The sequence below is a fragment of the Mchenga conophoros genome, linkage group LG7 (assembly GCF_057382185.1).
Source record: "Mchenga conophoros isolate Kocher_MC1m ecotype Shallow Benthic linkage group LG7, M_conophoros_male_GT1.1, whole genome shotgun sequence".
Classification (NCBI taxonomy): domain Eukaryota; kingdom Metazoa; phylum Chordata; class Actinopteri; order Cichliformes; family Cichlidae; genus Mchenga; species Mchenga conophoros.
Window position 1 is genome coordinate 51,385,396 of NC_140532.1, and position 22,169 is coordinate 51,407,564.

Below are 22,169 nucleotides of genomic sequence, written 5' to 3' on the forward strand. Positions count from 1 at the left end.
TCAGTTCACCAAAAGTGGACAACAGAAGACAAATGGTAAATTCAGAATTTAGCATAAAAAAATAAAAGCATGGATCCATCCTGGCTTAGGCTACTGGTGGTAGGCTGCTCATGGTATAATGGTTTGAGGGATATTTTCTTGGCCTCAGTGTTTTTATATTTGTACACTATTTTTCATATTTATTCATTTTTCTTTTTTTTAATACAGCTGTAATTCATCCTGACTCATTCCTGCTGATGTAACAACAGTTTCCCCAGTGTGGGATTAATAAAGTCTATGTCTCTGTCCAATTATTAAGTAGTAAATGTCTAGTAAGAGCAGACATTACGCCTGGATGACTTCATCTACCTAATGAATTTGTGCAAACATGAGTGGTTGTCAAAGGATCTGAGTTTTTTCTGGTGTAAGAAAGAAAAAAACATACCAAAAGTCTTATTTTTTTCAACAGATTTTATTGTGGTTGTTTTTTTAATGTTTGTTCCTTAGTAGTGGTTCCTCTTACATTAGATTCACCATATGGGTAGAGGAAATATTGCACACAAACATCAGAAAGCACTAAGGAGTATTTTTTACTTGAAACTAAGTCCTATAAGTTACACATGAGTCCGGGGGAAAAGGGCAGAGACGATCGATGCAAAGATCACAAGACACCTATACCACACAGCTGCAGACAAACATTATTAAAGTTCTCCTGGGAGAAAGATCAGGAGACAAGGCAGATAAAGAGACAGAGAGAGAAAAAAGAGAAAGTGCAGAGAAAGAAGAGAGAGAAAAGAGTAGTGTCAGTTCAAAGTTTGCAGGTTGCTGTTTGCTCGACAGTAAGGTTGTAGTGTTAGCTTCAGGTTGACCTGCAGGAAAACTGCATTATTGTGGTATCATGAACACCTGGCATCACTTGACTCATATCTCGTACCGTTTGTGGTTGAGTGAATAGCCCCAAATATGAAAAGCCTGTTTGAATTGGTAAATGTTTCTTCAGAAGCTGGCCTGTCAAAGTTGATCTGTTGTCTCTGTACTGTTAGTTTGTTATGTGTCGTGTTTGTGTTTAAAGTGTCTAGTCTTGGTTTTACATACTTTCATCTAAAACACACAAGTCACTCACTTTCACCTCTGTGTGCTGCCCCTCCACGAGAGAAAAAAGCTTCTACTAGAGGCTGATTCCCTTCTCATTCGTGACTAATTTTTCAGCCTCCTTATGCTGAACCCTCCACCTAGAAAATCTACAATGTGCTGCATTCAGTATCATGTTTATATCAACACTGTGACACTGGCAATTCCTTGGAGCATAGAATACATGTGTCATGGCAAGATTTGCGAAAACCCTAAAATGCTCCTCAAATGTCTTTATTTAGCCTACGTAGCCCTGTTGGTCTTAAAGCAAATTTGAGCAAAACCCCCAAGAAAAAAAAAAAAAAATACTAATTTATCATAACTCATGCATGTCTTCCAAACACTTCATCTGCCACAAAGCTATTTATAATTATAGTACAATGCTTTAGAAAAACAAGACATTTTAAGGTTTATGAAAATATCCTGCTTCACCAGCTTTCCAGTGGGAAAAGGCTAGCTCCCCCCATTGCGCATTGATTACATACAAAACGTTCATAAGAAACAAGATTGGATATTCTTTTCTAGAAAGAACTTAAAATCTGTAAATAAATCAGCAAGCTGAAATAAAAGGCATTCCTCTTTGTAGATTATGCAGATGTGACAAAGACAGGGGAGAGCGCCATGAAGCAACTTCCTGTTGCACAGTGTAAAAGGCTGCCTGGACGATCAAGCACGTTAACTGAAATTTAAACGTAATAACTTACTTATACACAGACAGCGGCGTAAACCAGACAAAAAAAAGACGCTAAATCAATTAAAATCCAGCCAGCTCAAAAAAAAACAAAACGCAGAGAACATTTTCATAACGGTGGAGCAATCAGATTTGCCCGTTATGATTAATGTTAATCAGTGTTCAGTGTCCATTCAAGTGGAATCATATTTGCTATTGTTCAACTCTATAACCTTTTAACATCATTCTTAGGATTGACTCCCGGTGCTTAAAGCCACCTGTCTAATCTGCAAGATCTGTGCCACTTCTTATACATTCACTTTGATTCCCTAAGGCAGTAACAGAAAACATGCTATATTTATCCTTTGGTGTGGATAACAGACATTTTCTTTTTCAAGTCGTCGTGTTTGCTGAAAGTGGTTAGGCTGATTGAAAGCTTTCTCACGTATGATGTGGGGATGCAGAGGAAAACTCGATACATCAACAACAACATCATTTTCTTAAACTTCACTAGATTGTCAGCATAACTGGACAATCATAGCTTGGCTTGCTTATTTGGTTTCTTCTCTCCCCCAGTACTCTACCTGCATGAAACATCACCCTTTGTATGGACTCCTTCAGAGCTGATCTGTGTTACTGTTAGTACATAGGAGGAAAGTTTGGTAATCAGTCCTTGTTGCCGATATTTATTTCATTCTGTGTTTAGGTGTCTGCTTAGGTTTTATGCTACATGAATTGGTTTTCTTACTTAAAATTGGGACCCTTCCTGATCTCTCAAGGAACAGGCCTACATTTCTATCTTACAAGCTGGGAAGGATTCGTCCTGCATGACGACAGTGCTGCTGCTGGCCAGTACCATGACGTTCAACTCCTGTTGCTTGTCATGAGTCTCCTGGTACCACTCTCTCATCACATCAGTGTCATGGGTTGGAATGAGCGTAACCTAACATGGGCGACAAAGAGACTCAACTGAAATGGCATCTTGAATTTGAATAATCATATATAAACATTAACTTTAGTTGAAGCAGAGGTTTGTTTGTTTGCTTTTTTTAATTTTTGCTGTACCTTAAATAGAAAAATGCTGCAAAAGCACACAAAACACAATGGAAATAGAAAAGAAATGATGCAAAAGCTGAAAACAATTAAAAATCATGATACAGAACAGAAGTGTTGAAGGGGAAACCATATTGTGTGTTGCAACGAGGTGTGTCTGATAGCACTGTGTTGATGTTGGTCCAGGATCTGCACTGCAAATGATGAATCACATTGTTGCAAAGTCATAGCTCTGCAATGTCAGGAAAAAATGCATTTGTTTACACAAAACTCTCTTCTGGAACAAATGGTAAGCATTTTAAGTGTTTTCTTTTTTTATTAATTATATTATCAAGTTAAGTTTGCTGTTATCCAAATTTAGGTTACTCATGCTGCTTTGCTAGTGATACTTTTAAAAACATGAACTAATTTCTTGGATAATGCTAACTGAATGCTCAGACATCGTCATTGGTCAGTTACAACATTGCTCCTGGACTAAAATTATTGTGAATTTAGAGAAACAACTGGGATATCAGACAGTGCATGGAACGGCTGTGGAAGTGAAGTGACAAGGTAACAGTAACAGTTTGCTAATAGCAAACAATGTATTAACAGTATTATATGAATCACAGAAAATACATCTGACTTCTGCAACACTGATGAACCCTGTGCTTTTGTTAAGCATGTCTCAGTGCAGTCCTTTGCATGTTTTGGTTTCTGTCACATGTGCTAGTCTGTGACATTAGCGTATCCCCAGACACGCCTCTGTTGTGTTTTGTGAGTACTCAACTTCTGCTGTGTTTTTTTTTTCCATTTCCATTGCATTTTATTCAGCATCTGTTGTGTTCGGTGCACTTTTGCAGCATTTTTCTCTTTCCTGGTGTTTTCTTAAGTTGCAGTCCATTTGACCTCTTGGACCACTGTATTGCATTATTACATTATATTAATACTTGGTACTTACTTGCATATTGTTTCCCCACTGGGCTTTTCCTTCAAGCAAAGCATCAAGGACAGCCCGATTGGGTTCCTGAGCTGCCTGGTCATTGCCACTTACTACATAGTAAGAGGACCGCACACGCTTAAAGAACTCAGCATCCACATTTTTGGCACTGCAGTGATTAGGGATGTAAACCAAATCCATGTACATCGGAGGGCAGTTTGGTAGAGATGTCCCACCTGATACCTTTCCACTTCCTGTACCTGAAAAAAATGTAAATTTGCCTCAGATGACATTTAGAAAATAATAACTAAAAACAAAAGATACTGTGCCGCAAATAGATGTCAAAAACTGATGTGATACACTATCTATATATATATATATATATATATATATATATATATATATATATATATATATATATATATATATATATATATATATATATATATATATATATATATATATATATAAGTACTCACCTGATGTGGTGCTTTTTACCCCTCTGGAGGCAGAGGTATTGGTTGCATTTTTGGCATCTTTCCCTTCTCCTACACCCTTCTTTGGAGAGGCCATCTTTGAGTCCTTCACTTTTGATAGACCAACCTTTCTAGATGGTGATGAAGATTTTTTGGAAAGTTTTTTCTTGTTGGGCTTTTCGCCTCCTTCTGTGTTAGCATTGTGGAGGTTTTCTTCAGCCTTGAGGGCCTCTGGATCGACCATGCAGACGTCATGGTGACCTGAAGATGGAGCAGGGTCCCTGAGTGCAACGGGAGGAGGATCAGCATGCCTGTAGGTGAGGGTTCTGTCAGTAGGCAGAGTCTCAGAGTCATCTTCAGAGTCAATGTTTGCATCTGCTGTAATTGAGGGGCACTCTTCTGTCCCTGGTGGAACATCTGAATCTGTCTGGGAGGGAGCAGATTCACTAATGGATGTTGGTGGTGTCTCCTCACATTGCCTGGTGTAGAGCTTACCTCCTGGTGGTGGAGGTCCTCCTCCTGACTTGGCCAGAGGTTTCTCATCGTCCAAGGCATTCTCTTCATTGATGAAATACTCCAGAGGGTTAGGGTTGATGAAAGATGGGGAGAGTTCTGTTTTGGGGTGACGGTATTCACATGAAGTAACTAGGCAGAGGTCCACATCTGTCTTAGATGGAGCACAGGGGCTCCTCTTAGTGGAGTCTGGGTCTTTGGAGCCACAGGCAGAATTATACTGATCACAAGAGAGTGGCAGATGTGATGGGGAAGGAAGTTTAGGGCTCACAGGGGATTTTTTCTCAAATGTATAATCATCACATTTAAAGGGATTAGTTTCCTTTGCCTGGAAAAGTGTCTCCTCTTTTGAAAGAGTGAAAGAAGAGGATGGGGAAGTAGCTTTTGGGGGTGAGGGTGACCTGTCATATTCTTGGTATGTGTCAGATTTATCAGCTATATCCTCCACAGATGGTGAAATGGGGCTGCTGCTTTCTTTACCTGCTGGACCTCCAAGCACAGGGGATGGCTCACTGGAATGGGGAGAGTGGATTAGTGAGGTTGCTTTGGGGGTGACTGGAGACTTTTCTGTTTGCTCAACCACAGCACGTGTCATCTCTGTCATTTGACATGGGGTTGTTGCAGAGGGAGTAGACTGAGATGCATCTGATGGGGTTGCAGAAGTGGCACAAACTGAATCATTTTCTTCAAAAAGTGATGGATTTTCCACTGCAGAGGTTGGGTCTCCAGATGCTCTTATGTCAGTTGCATCTGAAGGACTGTAGTCAACCTCAGTTGGGCCATTTTCTGTAGCACGTGAGCTGCCCACTGATGGGTGCTCTGGGGACTGCTTGCTGAAGTCCAGGGCTAAGGAATGGTCAGGGGATTCCTGACCAAACTCTATTGACATGGTAGAGTGCTCTGGGGATTTTGTATCCTGCATCTGTGTCCTGCTTTTTGTTTTGGGGGAGATGTCTGGGGAGATTGACATTGGCCTTGGGCTATCATCCTTGGATGGAGATCCCTCTGCCTCATGGAAAGTGGTTGGGGTCTGAACCACAGAGACGGACAAAGAGTCGTCTACTTCAGTTGAGTGAGGAGAGCCCACTTCGGCATGAAGGGAAGGAGAGTCCGTGGTTGGTTCTGGCAAGGAGCTGGTGGCCAAGGAAGCTGTGGATGCTGAAGCTAAATGTGAGAAAGTGTCCTCTGCTACTACTTCCTCCAGAGGAGTTCCAGACTTATCTGATGTAGTGCCCTCTGAAATTGACATTTTACTCTCTTCTTTGAACGCTGTGAAAGGGTTGATGTCTGATTCATGTTTGGTCAGTGGTGCTGAAAAAAAGACGGAATGACTGTTTTCTCCTGTTTTCTTAGGATCTATATCAAAGGGGGACTTTTCCTTCTTTGTTGGAGAATCAGGTTCAGCTGTTGGCGAGCTCTTTGGTGAGGATGCTACCCTCTCTACTGGGGAGGAACTTTCTAGTTCCTGTTCATGAGGCTCTGGGGTAACTCTGTTGGAGGAATCTTCTTTATCACTTGTAACCTCCACAATTACTGGACCCTGTTCTTTTCTTTCTTCTGATGCAGTTGCCAGAGCTCCCGCTTTTTCATCTACGGGTGACTGATAGTAGGGAGTGTGACCAGATGACTGAGGCGAATTAGCACCTTCTAATGTCTTATCATCTGGGCTAATGGAGGAATCTGCTGTTGCTCTGGTGTATCCTGCCAGTGTGGTGGATAATTCTATTGGAGGAGCAAACACTGATGGTGAATCAGAAATATCCTTATTGTCAACTGAGGGAGATCGCACAAAAGGTACTGTTGTGGATACTGAACTGAGTTTAGATGAATCAGCATCATACTGAGCCGTGGCAAAGCATTTAGCTTTTCCTGCAGAGAGAAAATCCTTAGAGAATTTATCTTCTTCTAGAGATGAAGGCGGAGATATTGTAGAAGCAGAATGGTTGTAGTCCTGACCTTCAGTGGCATCACTCTGAGAGCGATTTAAACATGGAATATCCTGAAGTTGAGAGAGCTTCTTTCTGTCACACTCTGATGTGTCAAACCTGCCAACATCCCGTGACGGAGACTCATTCTCGTCATTGGTGGCTTCATCGCTCATAATGTCCCTGGGAGTCATCATCTCATCCATCGGAGTAGGCACACTAGAGATTTCAATGGTGGACTGGGTGTGGCCAGATGTGACAGTGTAATCTTCAGGAGGTTCGTCTCTGTTCTCTTCATCGGAGGCTGTTGAACTCTCAAAGCCAACTGGCACCATTTCATCATGGATAGACGCAGCTGGAGACACTGGTGAGGACACTTTAGGTGAAGCAGATACAAACAGATTTTGATTCTCTGTTTCTTTTTGACTAATGAAATCATTTTCTACGTTGTTGTTTTCAGCACTAACTTGTTTCATTTCAGCATGTTTCTCTTGGTGGTGTTCTTCCACACTGGGAGGAAGATTATTTTTAACCAGTTCTGCTTTCTGTGGTTCATATATTTCTTCAGTCTCTCCTTTCTCTTCATAATCCCCTCCCTCAGATGTCTCCTCCATCACAGTGCCCTCATCATCAAACTTCTCTGATACGCTTCCATTGATTTTTCCCTTGAGTACTTGTTCATCTGGAGTCTCTCCACTTTCTCCTTCCACCTCAGTTGTGGTTATACCTTCATCAACAGACTCTAATGCCTCAGGTGACTCTTTGGTTTGAATCACTTCTTCATGGTGTATCATCACAGTCTCCTTTTCCACATTTTGTTCAACTGTTGCATCGTCCTCCATAAACTCTTCAGCTCTGAGCTCTTCAAAGTCCTTAGTGAGGTCCTCTGGTGAGGACATCAGAGATCTTTCTTCTTCTGGATCCACTGTCACTGGAGCAGCACTAGCTTCCACTTTGGTGGCATCCTCTTTTGTCTCCTTCTTTGCCACCTTTATCTTTCCTTTGTCTTTTAACTTTGATGGACCTCCTGAATCTTTCTTTGAAGCATCATCTTTTTTCAGAGGCTTTGGTTTGAGATTCTTTTCTTCACCTGCAGCAGATGCCTTTTTTATATCTTTTAATGGCCTTTTGGCATCTTTCTTTTGCTCTTTATTTTCTTCTTTCTTCTCTTTCATAGGTGAGTCTCTTCTGATATCCTTTTTTAGACCTTTCTTTGCATCCTCTTTCTTCATTTTTTCATCTTTTTTGCTTTCTTGTTTAGGGGTTTCATCTTTTTTTGCTACTTCTTTTTTAACCTCCTTTTTCTTTTCCACAGACGCTTTGGCCTCCTTTTTAACAATCTTCTCTTTTTCAGCTTTTGGTTTCTTTTTTTCTGGCGTTTCGTTTTGGGCAGCTTGCTCTGCCTTTGCTTTTGATTCTTTCTCAGGTGCCTTTCCCTTTTTCAGTGGGACTTTTTCTTTTTTCTCCATCTTTTGTGTTTTTTCACGAGCTGATTCTGCATCAGCCTTTGCCTTTTCTGGTGTTTCCTCTGTGGAATCCTTCCTGATGTTTTTGACTGGTGAAGGCTTTGGGGTAGACTTGAGGCTCTCTTTGCTGTCTGTTCGGTGTTTCATCTTGGCTTGCTTCAGTGTCGGTGTTGATGGCATGTTAGCAGACACTGTTTTTTGAATATAAACGGGCTGCTTCAAGAAGTCCAGGTGCTTAAGCTTTTCTAAACCTTCAAAAATATGATGCTGGGTGGCATTTCCGGGAAAGAGAACACGAACAACCTTATCTGAGGGATTTGCAGGGTGCCACACAATGAGTGAAGCAATGGAAATCATGTGAGAGAGAGGGAACTCTGATTCTTTTCCATTCGGGAGCAGGATGGAAGTGGTGTCCTTTTCACTTCCTGTCCACTGTTTTATGAAGTGCTGCATGTCCTTGCTGTTCTTTGATGGATTAAGCACATACATCTCAAGCTTGCCCACGCCCATTTTCTGAAAAAGTATGATCGGTTCTATAGTGTTTCCTACAGGTCTTTGCAAAGGCTCAGTCCGTAAATTTAGTTTGTTAAGAAACTGCTGAGTGAAAGCTGCCTCCTCAACATTTCTGCGCACTCTGTAATTGGGTTCAGGATTGTCCAGGTTTTCGGGAAGATTCACAAACACAATTCCAATGTCTGGAGAAATCATGTTCTTCACCCAGTCGCTGTTTGCTGTTGAACCCTGCGACTGTTCCTCCTCGAGCTCTGCAATCTTCCTCAGCAGCATGCTATTGATGCCCGGAAGATTGTCGTCACCGATGTGGGTCAGGAGAATGGAGTCCACCCGGTCTAGATGTCTCACCAGCTTCCAAAAACACGACTTTCTGTCTGAACCTCCATTGATTAGCATGTTGAAGCCGTTGACAGCAAAGAGAGCGGAGTCACCGCGACCTCCGGGGAAAATGTAGCAGCATGGTTTGGAGAGCTTGAGGAATCCACCTGAGGTTGGTGGTTCTAACATGTCAAAAGGAGTTGGGATCTCTACAGATTCAGATAAGTACTCTGTGAACTCTGAGAGGCCCTCCATTTCAGGAAGGATGAGAGTGGAGTTTAGTTTAATGTTAATGAAGTCCTGCAGATTGTGTTTGTCCAAGTTGGAATTTTTCCATTCGCCTTGTTCGGGGCAGGAGAGAGTGAGGTTGGCTTTGTTTGCTGGGTGAATGGTGCTGAGCAATTCACCAATCTGGCCATGAGAAAAAAATGATTAATGGAATCAGTAATGTACTTACAATGATTTCAGGTTCAGTATGTGTCTGTAAGTATATGGGTGTGGGACCACCACACATTTTTTCTCATTCTTTTTTTTACTTTTCAATAACCATTATGTAAATGTGTCATAAGAAGAACCCTCCCCATGTTTGCTCACCTCTTGGTCAGTGAATATGTCTATGAAACTGAAAAATGAGAACAATCCAGACTGAAGGATCAGCTCCCCGGTGTTTTCAGAGCATTGTCCTGACAAGACCAAAAGTTTGTGTCTGGCAGTGTCAGAGATCATCAAACGCACCTAGAAAGGAGAAAAAAATATACGTTGTCTGTGCACTGATTTGTTCAACAGTAGATAATAATTTATATAAACTTGGAGAAAAGTACTTATGTGGTGACTATTTACTGCAGCTGCAGTCCTTCTCCTCAAAATAATTATATTAAAAAGGAAATAAAGAAGCTCAATACTTACGCATTTAGCTTAATGATAAATGTACTAGAAATACCACCTGCTTCAAGTCACTTATTTCCATTAGCTAATAAGCTTAATTGTTCTCTGACTGTCTATTGTACTGTCATCACTCTATCTCGCTGTCCTTCACTATTTCTGATGTTCTTTTTTTCTACTTCAGCACCATCAGTTTCTCTGGGCGGCTGGCCAAATCACTCCACTCGTGATATTATAAGTGCAGAGTGTGACTGCAAACAGGGAGGGAGTGAAGGAAACAACGAGAAGGCGCAATTCCTGATCCTCTCATATTTTTATTCTCCTTGAAGTTAAGCGAAATCCAAAATCTGTGCTTGCTATCCCTGCAATAAAGAACACATCAGTCCAGGTTCTTAGATTTCTTATTACACCCCCCCCCCCCCCCCCTTTTTTTTTTTGGTTCTTAGTCAACATCAGCAAACACACCGGGCTGTATAATTACCTGTTTTAAGATTTAAATGTTTTGTAAATGCTGATGGGAGAATAATGGGAAGAAGCTATAATTTCTAGTAGGAAAAATGTTTTACCTCGGTACTGACGGCTTCATCTGAAGGGTTGATGAGCACAACGGTCTCCAGAATATTGCTTTTGTGGTGAAGAATTCTCTGGCCTGAAAAGAAAACAGAAAATAGATATAGTAAAATAAATGTCATGCTAAATGTCTCATGCTATGAGTTATATAGTAACCCTGCTGTGAATATAATTAGATAGAACCAAGAGGCATAATCAATCTACAGAGTAGCTGACCAACAGAAAACTGTGTATCAGATACAGCCTCTCAGTAATGATGATATCCTACTTTATTGTATAAAAGACAGGAAAAGAAGGAAAGTATTTACTAATTTGCCAACCAAACCAATTGGCTGATTATTCAAGGAAATAATTGGATTTATCATTTAATAATTGTAAAAATTATTATTATTATTGTATGATCTGCTGTACAATATAAAGCGCCAATAAAATAAAATTTAATTGAATTAAAAATCAAGGGGTTTTTTTGCCCCTGTGCTTATTAATTTATAGCAAATTATATATATTATATATATTATATTATAGCAATCTTATGTAAGTGACACAAGAATAATTTCTCTTTGATCTTTTTGAATTCATCATTATAAAACTCTCCTAATAATATTCATATATTAACAGCAATGACTGATTTTTCATGAAATATACATATTTCTGTTACACATGTTCTATTGCCTTGTTCTTCACTGTTCATGCAGGAAATTTAAGTGGCCAGACATTTACATAAATTTGTTGTTTGTTTTAATCACATGATTCTTTTAACACATGTACATACACGTTTGCTGTTTACTTTTAGCTTGTCAGTTCTGCAGCTGTTCCGTCACATTTTTTTGTCTCCCCACAAATACTTACATTGTGTTTTATTATTTTATTTATCTATTTATTTATGTTTTGCAAGCTCTTGTAGCTTTTTTTAAAATTTACGTTGTGCTTTATTCGACTTGCAGTGCGTTTGAACTCCCAGTTCCTATAATAACGCTGAGTTCTTTGTAACAGTTATATACTAAAGACACAAAATAAAAATTATTATTAACATTACTGATTATTCTGCCAATTAGTTTCTGCCTGTAATAACTGACCAAATATCTATTTAAAAAATGTCTATCAAATTTTCCCAAATATAAAGATGATGCTTTAAACTGGCTACTTTATTCAACAAACAAATATTTACATACTGCAAGGTTAAAGGACATGTTATCATGTTATTATTATTCCCAATTATTTGACAATTACTGACTAGCCACTTCTTTTACAGTGCTACACAACTCCAGTCAGACTCGGCCTCTGTGAGAGGACAGACAGCACCGACATGGCTGGGTTATTATCTGCCTCACTCTAACACCCAGTAACGATTTGAACTCTGACAATGGCCACTAAAAATAGATGAATCTGCAGCAATTTGAGAAAGGTAATATTTCCTCTCTCATGAGACGGAGTGATTAGACAGAACACGAACAGTGTTGTGAGGTTAGGCCCGTGATCAATCTTCTAGGTTTTGGTTGATTGATTATGACTGTGACCCCACTGTGTGTGTGTGAGGGGGGTTTGGCTGTCCTCTGGCCCAGCGGATGAGACATGAACATGGTATCTTTAGCTTCATTATCCATCCCTACATGTCAGGCTTCACTCAGTCAACCCCACAGACCCTTTGTTTCTCCTCACTGTCACCAACATCAAGCATCAACTGATACCAAACTACAAGACACAGATCTTATTTTTATTCATTTATTTCAGTCAAAACAAACAAACAAAAAAATGTTGCTGCTATAATGGAAAGACAAAGGATGAGAATCTGCTTTGTGTGAAGTGCTTGGACCCAGACTGTAAATTCAGAAGCACCGTGTTGAAGACTGAGTGTGGCTTGTCCCTGGAGACGCAATACTCCAGCAGCTATCTGCCTGCTCGGCTGATTCCTCCATACATATTTCATATAGCAGCAGATTCTCATGAAGGAATGCACAACCATTAACTCTACTGCTTCACCCCAGAGAGTTATCATGCCTTACAGAAAACACTCTCATTCACTGCTGTGTTTCCTACACAGTAAATGACTGCTGGGGTCTAATAATCTCGGGGGTTCAGTAAAAACTGAAATAATGGTTCGAGGTTTTGTTCCCTCCCAGGCATTTGTCAGTTCTGTTTTTGGGGGTGTGGATGGAAAAAAATAATAATAATGAATTCTTCTAGAATGATTGTAATCTAGAGATTTTGTGTAAATTCAACATCATGACAGAACCTTAAATGACAAAAGGGTCATTGCTTTCATTTTTTTGAGTGCATAGTGGATATTTTCCAGCAGAATCTATTGAAGACCTTAAATGTGTGTCATTTTTTTCCAGTGAGCAGGCAATGAATGCATCAGCTTTATTTGTTTCTTTTATTTCTAGTGTTGGTACATTCACCTTCGAGATGCGAACAAGCTGTTGGTGATTTCTGTCAAACCGATTGGCCTCGTGAAAAACAGTTTTCCTTTGCACCTGCATTTTACCGGCATGTTGAAGATTTGTGTCTGTCTACTACAACCATCATAAAACCCCTGCTACTCAGGGGGTGGAAAAACCTTCACCAAAACCCATTCTGAGGAGGGAGTGGTCTGAACGGTGCTCCTCTAAGAAACAAAGCCATATCTGTAACCGCTAATGCAAAAGAGACGCATCTCTTTTGTCTTTGTCCCTCTTCGTGGGTTACGCCCTGCTTACTGGCCTTTTATGTGATGAAATAGAAAGTATAGCACAGCACTCCTCACAGGAAAAAAAACAAACTATCCATCACCACCGCCATGTGTCTGATTTAACTCATCAAAAAGTGACAGATTGCACACAGGAGCTTGTTTGACCCTGACAATTACTTTGATCGATATGAAAATCCTTAAAACCCAGTGCGTCTCTGTCTCAGCGGGAGGTGAGGTAATGTGACATGCATCGCTAAACATTCTCCTTCTGGCTGAATAGGAAGAGGACGACCGGTTGGTTTTTCCCCCTCTGCAACTGACCGAGCCAGATGGGAACATCAATGAGGATGGCACCCCACCAAAAATAGATCAGTGGAACAACTAAATTCAGCACTTGCTTTAAAGCAAAAGGAAGGACTGGATCTGCTCCTCTAGATCCCCAGTATTGTGTGTGTCAGCAAGTGTATTTCATACCAAAACAGTGACGTCCAGCAGAGACACTGGCAAAATTTTTACTGTGACTTTTGGATTTGTCTCCAACCAAGCATATATAACATGTCTGGTAATGGAGCTAATGGCAATGATCCAGCTATTAACTTGAAAAGCAGTCGATCACCTGTGGCACCATATTGATTCTCACTGCCAGCATTCAGCTTTTAACATCTTCATAGTCATTACTGTAGGAATTAGCCCATGCAATTGAATGACAAGCTGACAGATGAAAGGCAGTTATTATTACAATTTTTTTCTATTGCAGTGCTTATAATATCAGGGGATGTGGGACTTTTTATGATGCAGGTGAATAAAACTGCTGATCTGCAGTTGGAGTCAGGAATGAAGAGAAAACAGACCATTAGGAATATTTTCTTCGCTGACAAATGAATAAAAGTCAACACAGTTTTTAAATATCATCGATCATAAATTGCAGTCTTGTCTTCAAGAATCTCATTAGCAAGGCTTCTTCATGGATTTGTGGTTTAGACATGTCTTTTGAGGCTTCACTGCTGTCTGCACTGATGGCAGAGTGATGGGAAATCTATAAGTAAACAGAAGTGTCATATGTCTATAAAGGAAAGGCAGGTGGTCTCCCATCTAGCCTGCTCTTCTTCCTCTCTTTTCCTTGTTACTGTGAGGGCCAGGCATCCTGTGCGCCACGTGATTGACGGTTCGTCGTTCATCAAGCAGACAGGTAATTGCATTTGCCCTCCTGAGCCGGATTTCACCCGCTGGTTTTCCTCTAAAGAATAATCTCTAAGCAATGAATGAAACCACCCTACCAGCTAAAGAGAAAACTCAAGAATGCAGCATTTAAAGATGTTTCATTGATTTTTCTTTATTACAGCTAAGGGTAAGTCCCACTGAAAATCAACTCATAAGCTCAACTCACTACACAGCCCTCCGAGAACCAATGCTGATTCATTTCTGACAAGATGCTTGATACAACTTCTGTTAGCAAGGATTAACTTTTTTTTTTTTAACCTTTTATGTTTCACTCAGCTTCGATGTTGTTTCCTGTTAAATCCTAATTTATAATTAATAAAGTCATATCAAGCATAGTTTTAATTCAGGCACAGGGGTGCCTGAAGGTCACGGTCATGGCTGCAATTGGAGCAGATCAATTCATCTCAGTGCCAGCCCACCTCTACTGATGGCTCAACTTCTATGGGTCCAAAGGACAAATCTCATGTAAGAAGTGGATTTAAGCTGCCATAGCATGCCCATAGTGTGCAAGTGCAAGCTGCTTTGCAGCCCATTGCCAATTCAGCTTCTAGCTGCTGCTCCTGATAATATACACCTTTCTGTGAAAAAGTATGGGGAGGTACCGCATCCATCCAATTCAATTCAGTTTAATTTATATAGCAACAAATCACAACAACAGTTGCCTCAAGGCCATACAAAGCACTACAATTATTTTAGAGAAAACCCCACCAGTCAGATGAGCCCCTATGAGCAAGCACTTGGTGACAATACAACAGGAAGAAAACCAGGGGTTTTTCTTCCTGTTGGGGGTGAGGGGAGAAAGGTAGGACAAAATCCATCCAACCTCCATTCTCTTAAGAGGTTTTCCCATTTGGGGTGTGGTGGGACTGGAGCCTATAGAAGAGTTTGCTGGTAACACCCTCCAGAGACCACTAGTCTTAGATCACTTAGCATGGGCTAACACAGAGACAGACACCTATGGACAATTTAGAATCACCGATTAACCTAGCATGCATGTCTTTGGACTCTGAGAGGAAGCCAGAGTACCTGGAGTGAACTCACGCAGGCTCCAGGAGAACACACAAACCTCACAGACAGTAGAAGGAACCCAATCAGCCAGCGGGTTCGAACCAGGAACCCTCTTGCTCTTGAAGGACCAGTACTAAGCACAGTGCACCAGGTGACAGAAGTGATGTTATTATTATTTTTAAATCTTTTTTTTTAAATTAACAATATTATGATTCAAAAGTTTAAAATATATATCTGTGAATTAAAAAGAATCATGACATTTTACATAAAACCCTACAAACCCGTCAAATTGTACAGTTCACATCAAGCTGAAATCAAAAATTTAAAGAGGTAAAAAAAAAAGAGTTGCCAAAAGGAAAGAAATACAATATGAGAAAATAACATTATTGATTTTTTGCCTGCCAAGACATTGACTCTCAAAGTGTTCTCTTCATTCTGCTGCGTGTCTCTCTGTGTGACCTTGCTTATTTATCACCCCAATCTCTCTTCAGCCTGTTCTTACTCCATTATTTCCTCTTCTCTCACCACCCCACCCGCCTGTGTCATTGTCTTATTTTAAAAGCCCTTCCCCTCACCCTCTTGCTCCCTGAGTCCTCCCCGTTCCCCTCCCTTCTTTATTTTCATGGACAGACACCGCCACTAGGGATTCGACATTGCTAATTACTCCCAAATCAACTGTGCATCTAGTTGCAAGGCAACAGTACACTGGAGGAAAGGGCAAGAGTGGAGGATGGGAAGATGGGATAAAAGGGAGTGTGAAGCTGGAGTGCTGTTAAATGTCATTCTGGATGAATCCTGCCTCTCAGATGACTGTATTTCATTTCTGAGATTTGATACAGGGATATTAATGCATTAGAATCGACCTACTGATTTAGTTTGCAGCCACATTTATCGGCTCGATCAATCTATTAAACATCTAACCACATACGAAGCTGGTCGTTCTCAATGTGGAGCAGAAGCTTTAACTGCTGGGGACTGTCAAGGCCATGTTGCCTACTGATACACCACATGTCCTGCAACACTGAATGTGTTTCATCTTCATACAGACTCCTTCACTTTGCAAATGACACAAAGGTAAAAGTGCCTTGCAAGAAAATGCTGACAGGGTGTATCCTGTGGTAGGCAATAAAGCCTACGTGTTTAGGATTCCACAAGGAAGCTATTCAGAGAGTGCAGAATTATTAGGCAAATGAGTATTTTGTCCACATCATCCTCTTCATGCATGTTGTCTTACTCCAAGCTGTATAGGCTCGAAAGCCTACTACCAATTAAGCATATTAGGTGATGTGCATCTCTGTAATGAGAAGGGGTGTGGTCTAATGACATCAACACCCTATATCAGGTGTGCATAATTATTAGGCAACGTCCTTTCCTTTGGCAAAATGGGTCAAAAGAAGGACTTGACAGGCTCAGAAAAGTCAAAAATAGTGAGATATCTTGCAGAGGGATGCAGCAGTCTCAAAATTGCAAAGCTTCTGAAGCGTGATCATCGAACAATCAAGCGTTTCATTCAAAATAGTCAACAGGGTCGCAAGAAGCATGTGGAAAAACCAAGGCGCAAAATAACTGCCCATGAACTGAGAAAAGTCAAGCGTGCAGCTGCCAAGATGCCACTTGCCACCAGTTTGGCCATATTTCAGAGCTGCAACATCACTGGAGTGCCCAAAAGCACAAGGTGTGCAATACTCAGAGACATGGCCAAGGTAAGAAAGGCTGAAAGACGACCACCACTGAACAAGACGCACAAGCTGAAACGTCAAGACTGGGCCAAGAAATATCTCAAGACTGGTTTTTCTAAGGTTTTATGGACTGATGAAATGAGAGTGAGTCTTGATGGGCCAGATGGATGGGCCCGTGGCTGGATTGGTAAAGGGCAGAGAGCTCCAGTCCGACTCAGACGCCAGCAAGGTGGAGGTGGAGTACTGGTTTGGGCTGGTATCATCAAAGATGAGCTTGTGGGGCCTTTTCGGGTTGAGGATGGAGTCAAGCTCAACTCCCAGTCCTACTGCCAGTTTCTGGAAGACACCTTCTTCAAGCAGTGGTACAGGAAGAAGTCTGCATCCTTCAAGAAAAACATGATTTTCATGCAGGACAATGCTCCATCACACGCGTCCAAGTACTCCACAGCGTGGCTGGCAAGAAAGGGTATAAAAGAAGACAAACTAATGACATGGCCACCTTGTTCACCTGATCTGAACCCCATTGAGAACCTGTGGTCCATCATCAAATGTGAGATTTACAAGGAGGGAAAACAGTACACCTCTCTGAACAGTGTCTGGGAGGCTGTGGTTGCTGCTGCACGCAATGTTGATGGTGAACAGATCAAAACACTGACAGAATCCATGGATGGCAGGCTTTTGAGTGTCCTTGCAAAGAAAGGTGGCTATATTGGTCGCTGATTTGTTTTTGTTTTGTTTTTGAATGTCAGAAATGTATATTTGTGAATGTGGAGATGTTATATTGGTTTCACTGGTAAAAATAAATAATTGAAATGGGTATATATTTGTTTTTTGTTAAGTTGCCTAATAATTATGCACAGTAATAGTCACCTGCACACACAGATATCCCCCTAAAATAGCTAAAACTAAAAACAAACTAAAAACTACTTCCAAAAACATTCAGCTTTGATATTAATGAGTTTTTTGGGTTCATTGAGAACATGGTTGTTGTTCAATAATAAAATTATTCCTCAAAAATACAACTTGCTTAATAATTCTGCACTCCCTGTAGCTGACTTAGATGTAATGGTGGACACTGCTGAGAAACGCAGCTATGAAACTGTAAATACTCAAGTACTGTGCTTCACAACATATTTTATGACAGGGGTAGATCGTGATTGAAATAAATTAAAATAAAAAAGGGGGTCTTTTATATAGTGATTGTTTTTACTTTTAATACATTAAGCGTATTATTTCTCACATGACTGCAAAAGTGTATGTCTTTGGTTTCTGTTTACGACACAATGGAAGCTGTTTGAAAAATCTCAAGACATTAATCGGTGTGAAACGTTGTGGCATAAATTTCCAGTTTACCTCTGACATCTGCAGAGAAACGAGCCGAGTGTCTGGACACAAAAAGCTTGAGTTCCTGGTCCAGGTTGCAGTCAATTAAGTTGGCATCCCACGAGCGGATCCCTACAAAACAAGCACACAAGCACAAACAAAACTGTGAAAAGTCACCTTCCCTTGTGAATTATCTTCCTAAAATTTACAGGAAAATCTTGGCACGAGCAAGGATTGACTTTTAATTTGGCAAGAGGAATGAAATCTATAATAGGAAATATCTATATCCCTATTTCTGTTTGGCCACGGTGCCAGAAGCAGGGACGACCTCTGTTGTGCTGACTCATTGCGGTGTCATCCTCTCTATAATTTTGCAAAGCCAAGGCCTAATGAAGGCTTCCGAGAAGTTATTTGATAGCAGCAGTGAATCAGTGTTACTCTGAGGTGAACAGCAGACGATGGGCTGAAAACACTTATTTTAGCAACAGGGCCTAAACCTTAAAAAAATAAATGACAGCATAAGTTAAAAATCGAAACACCATTAAATAAGATAATTTTTATTTTAAAGACAGCATGAAGGGGACAGCATAAATGTATTTATTGAATTTTTTTCCCACCCAAGGTCAAGTGTAAATTTGACAATACACAGAGAGAGAGAAAGAGAGAGAGAGAGAGAGAGAGAGAAAGAAATGACTGTGGCCCCAACAGGTTCATCTCCAAAGTAACCTCTTATTTTTTTTAATTAAAGAAAAATTATTTATTCATTTTTTGTTTGGTACATCTGTATACATCATCAGCAGATTTAACCTTTAACAAAGAGCCACACCTACTCTGTGCTTTTACTCTGATAGTGCCTGGAAAATCTAGAAGTGTGCAGGGTAAAGATAATATGAACCCATCTTAGTTTTACGCCCACGCAGATACTGCGCCATTGCCCCCCCTACAAACAGTGCACTATGGCCAGTGAGGCAGGCCTCTACAGCAGCTGTAGCCTTTCTAAAAAACGCCCCGCTTCACTTTGAAGATGGGTCCTCCTGGCTTTCCGTAGGGACCGCAGTGCGGACCGAGCCACGCCCACAAGCCGGTGTGTGGGATGAGAGAGAAAGCTGGATGCAGGAGGGTAGTGATGGAGAAATATTCCCACGGGGATGAAGGGGGAATTCGTTGATTGTAATTCAATGGCGCGTACTGTAGCAGTCTCGAAACGCAAACTGTCAACTCCACGACACAAACCGAGAGAAAACTCTCGTTTCCTCCTTCAGGCCGTGAACTGTGACACAAAAGCAAGGTGCTGCGAGAGACCCTCAGAAACCCGATTCGCTTCACTGCACTGACGCACAATCCGAATTGGATGCTGAATCATTGCTCGTCAGCTTCATAACAGCACCAGGCCCACGTGTGTTGTGGCTGGCAACAACTGAACCCACTGATATTATGTGATAGAAAAAAAATGATACAGAACTGCCCCTGTTGGTGGGTAAAATACCCGAGGGCGAAGATGTAGTGATTATTTTCCTCTAGCTCACAGTGATGTTACTGGGAGGGGCTGACAGATAGCACCACCGCAGTCTACTTCAAACAGCTGCCCAACAAATAACACTCAGACTGTGTTCATTACTCGTTGACACGCGTAATTCCTCACCACCGTTCACAAAGCAAAGCGCTGCAAATAACTACAGCTCCAAAAAAGAAAAAAAAGAAAAGAATAAAACCCCCGCACAGATTATGTGACTTTATGCTGCCAAACTTCCAGTCTATCCGTCTCTGTTCCAGCTGTTTTGAACACGTCAAGAGGAGCTCTCTGGCCTACACCCCCTTTCACAAAGCCCCATCTTACCTTTCTCTATGTCCGCAATGGCACACTTCAGATGCTCCTCCGTTACGATCTCTCCGATAACAACCAGCAGGTAGAATTTGCTGTCATTAAAGTGCTGCGAGGGGCTCGAGGATGTCAGCGACGCCCCGGTGTTGCTTTGGCCGCCTAAAGTCTCCATGTCTGCAGATTCAACCAGGGTTGCCATCCTCTCCTGCTGTCTATCTTCTCTTTTTTACGCCCCCGCTCTCTCGCTGTCTCTCGTTTGCGGATCCCAGCCTCCCTTTATTCGCTGCAGAGCTTTGGAGTGGTCTCCAGACATGCAAGTGCAGCCTTGATAGGAGTGGCCCTTGCTTTTTATACCAGCAGACACAGTGTCACATTCGGTAACCGGGGAGAGACGAGGGCGCCGGAGCTTTTTTTCCGCATACTCACTCCACAGCTGATGTCATCCGCAACGAATCAAACGCATCCGGAAGTCACTGAGATTTTATGCTTTTCATTGTTTTCATCGGTGCTGGACTCCTCACTACTTGTTACTCATATTAAAAAAAATACTTAGAGCACTGATGTTTCACCCCTCTGGGTTCAGTTTCTGATGTTGGGTTGTAGTAAACGAGTTGTACTTCTGTTAGCGCAGTGAAAATCTTTATAGACCTTTCTGACGTGCTTTTTGAGATTCCGTTTTTAAACAGACTTTTTATTTACTTTAAACCGAGATTTCATCTTTTTAGTCATTTAATTGTTTTTATTTTTTTATTTTTTTTACATGCAAAAACTATAATATTCAAAGACAATGAATGCAAATTGCAAGGACCGTACTCAAAGATCAGGGCAGAAAACCCCTGAGAGATTGACTGAAGCCATGGTAGCTATCCATCCATCCATCCATGCATTTTGATAACCACTTATTCACTTTATGATTGCTGGGGGGACTGTCACTGGGTGAGAGGTGTAGTACACACCAACAGGTCACCAGTCTGTTGCAGGGCTAAGTATTATATGTCCAGACACATCAAATCACTTCAAACCAAAAAAGTGTTTGGCTTCTAATCCTACAAATATCCTTTATGCATCTGTTCACGGTCCCTCTTTGATCTCCCATAGAGTCTACTAAAAAGTTTCAAGGGAGTCACTCGAGGAAAATTCTTTGATTCTTGGAATCTTAGATCTCAAGTCTTCATGTGAAAGCAGTATCAGATATTAGGGTGGGTTAAGTCAGAAAACTACAAACAGAAAGAAAATGAGAAGAGTTGAGATCACAGGATTCCAGTCTGTCATATTTTCTTTGCAAGTGTGTGTGCTGTGTGTGCTGTGTGTGTCTGTGTGTGTGTGGTGTGTCTAGATGTTAAATGCAGTTGGCAGTGAATAATAAACAGTTCTGTCTTTTGATATGAACATAAAAGATGCTCCGTTTTCCCAGGAGAATAATCCTACCGGTACTTGCTAAACTTTGGCCTCTGTGAACACAAACAACTTTAAAACTACGTTTGAGCATTGCTAGAAAAAACATGGCACAAATATGACAGAGACAGAAAGGGAGGTGTAGACCAAAAAACGAGTCAGACAGATACACATATACACATGCGCACAAATCCAGAATTTCATTCTAGATTTCCCTCTGGCAAGCCTAACGGGGCCACTGCAGGTGTTTTATTGACTTAAAAATGCTACCAGGAGCAGGAATCCACTCAGCAGCTCCTGGATGTGAATATTTCAGAGGCTTTGTGGCGTGGTGGGTTGGGTTTGATTCTATTCTCCAAAGGCCATTGGAGGTCATATCAAACATTCATCATACACAGCTGGGAAAGAAGGATGCCATTAAAAATACAACACGGTGCCCCCAGAAGTCTCCCAGATACAGACAAGGACGAAATGGATGTGAGTGTGTGTGTGAGTGTGTATCTGTTTGTGTGGCTTGAGGGGGATGGTGATGAATAGAGAGCCAATGGCAATTTGATAGACAGGAATGTATGATGTGTGTGTGTGTGTGTGTGTGTGTGTGTGTGTGTGTGTGTGTGTGTGTGTGTGTGTGTGTGTGT

At 41.2% G+C, this 22,169-nt stretch overlaps 1 protein-coding gene across 1 annotated transcript; it reads right to left on the reverse strand.

Moving 5' to 3' along the window:
- Positions 1-432: 432 nt before the first annotated feature.
- map1b (microtubule-associated protein 1B) lies at positions 433-20,585 on the reverse strand. The gene is made up of 7 exons (XM_085280047.1): positions 20,152-20,585; positions 18,345-18,446; positions 10,412-10,494; positions 9,558-9,698; positions 4,232-9,374; positions 3,774-4,012; positions 433-2,723 (listed from the first exon to the last, which is right to left on the reverse strand). The coding sequence occupies exons 1-7, from the start codon at positions 20,333-20,335 to the stop codon at positions 2,568-2,570; spliced, it is 6,048 nt and encodes a 2,015-aa protein (XP_085136173.1). The 5' UTR covers positions 20,336-20,585; the 3' UTR covers positions 433-2,567.
- Between the last annotated feature and the right edge of the window lie 1,584 nt (positions 20,586-22,169).

What these genes read in the sequence shown, in the direction of transcription:
- map1b (XM_085280047.1), bottom strand. Translation starts at nt 20,335, where the DNA reads ATGGCAACCCTGGTTGAATCTGCAGACATGGAGACTTTAGGCGGCCAA. An exon ending in CATTGCGGACATAGAGAAAG is followed by an intron (nt 18,447 to 20,151) that starts GTAAGATGGGGC and finishes CTTGTTTTGTAG; the next exon opens with GGATCCGCTCGTGGGATGCC. An exon ending in ACATATTCACTGACCAAGAG is followed by an intron (nt 9,375 to 9,557) that starts GTGAGCAAACAT and finishes TCTCATGGCCAG; the next exon opens with ATTGGTGAATTGCTCAGCAC.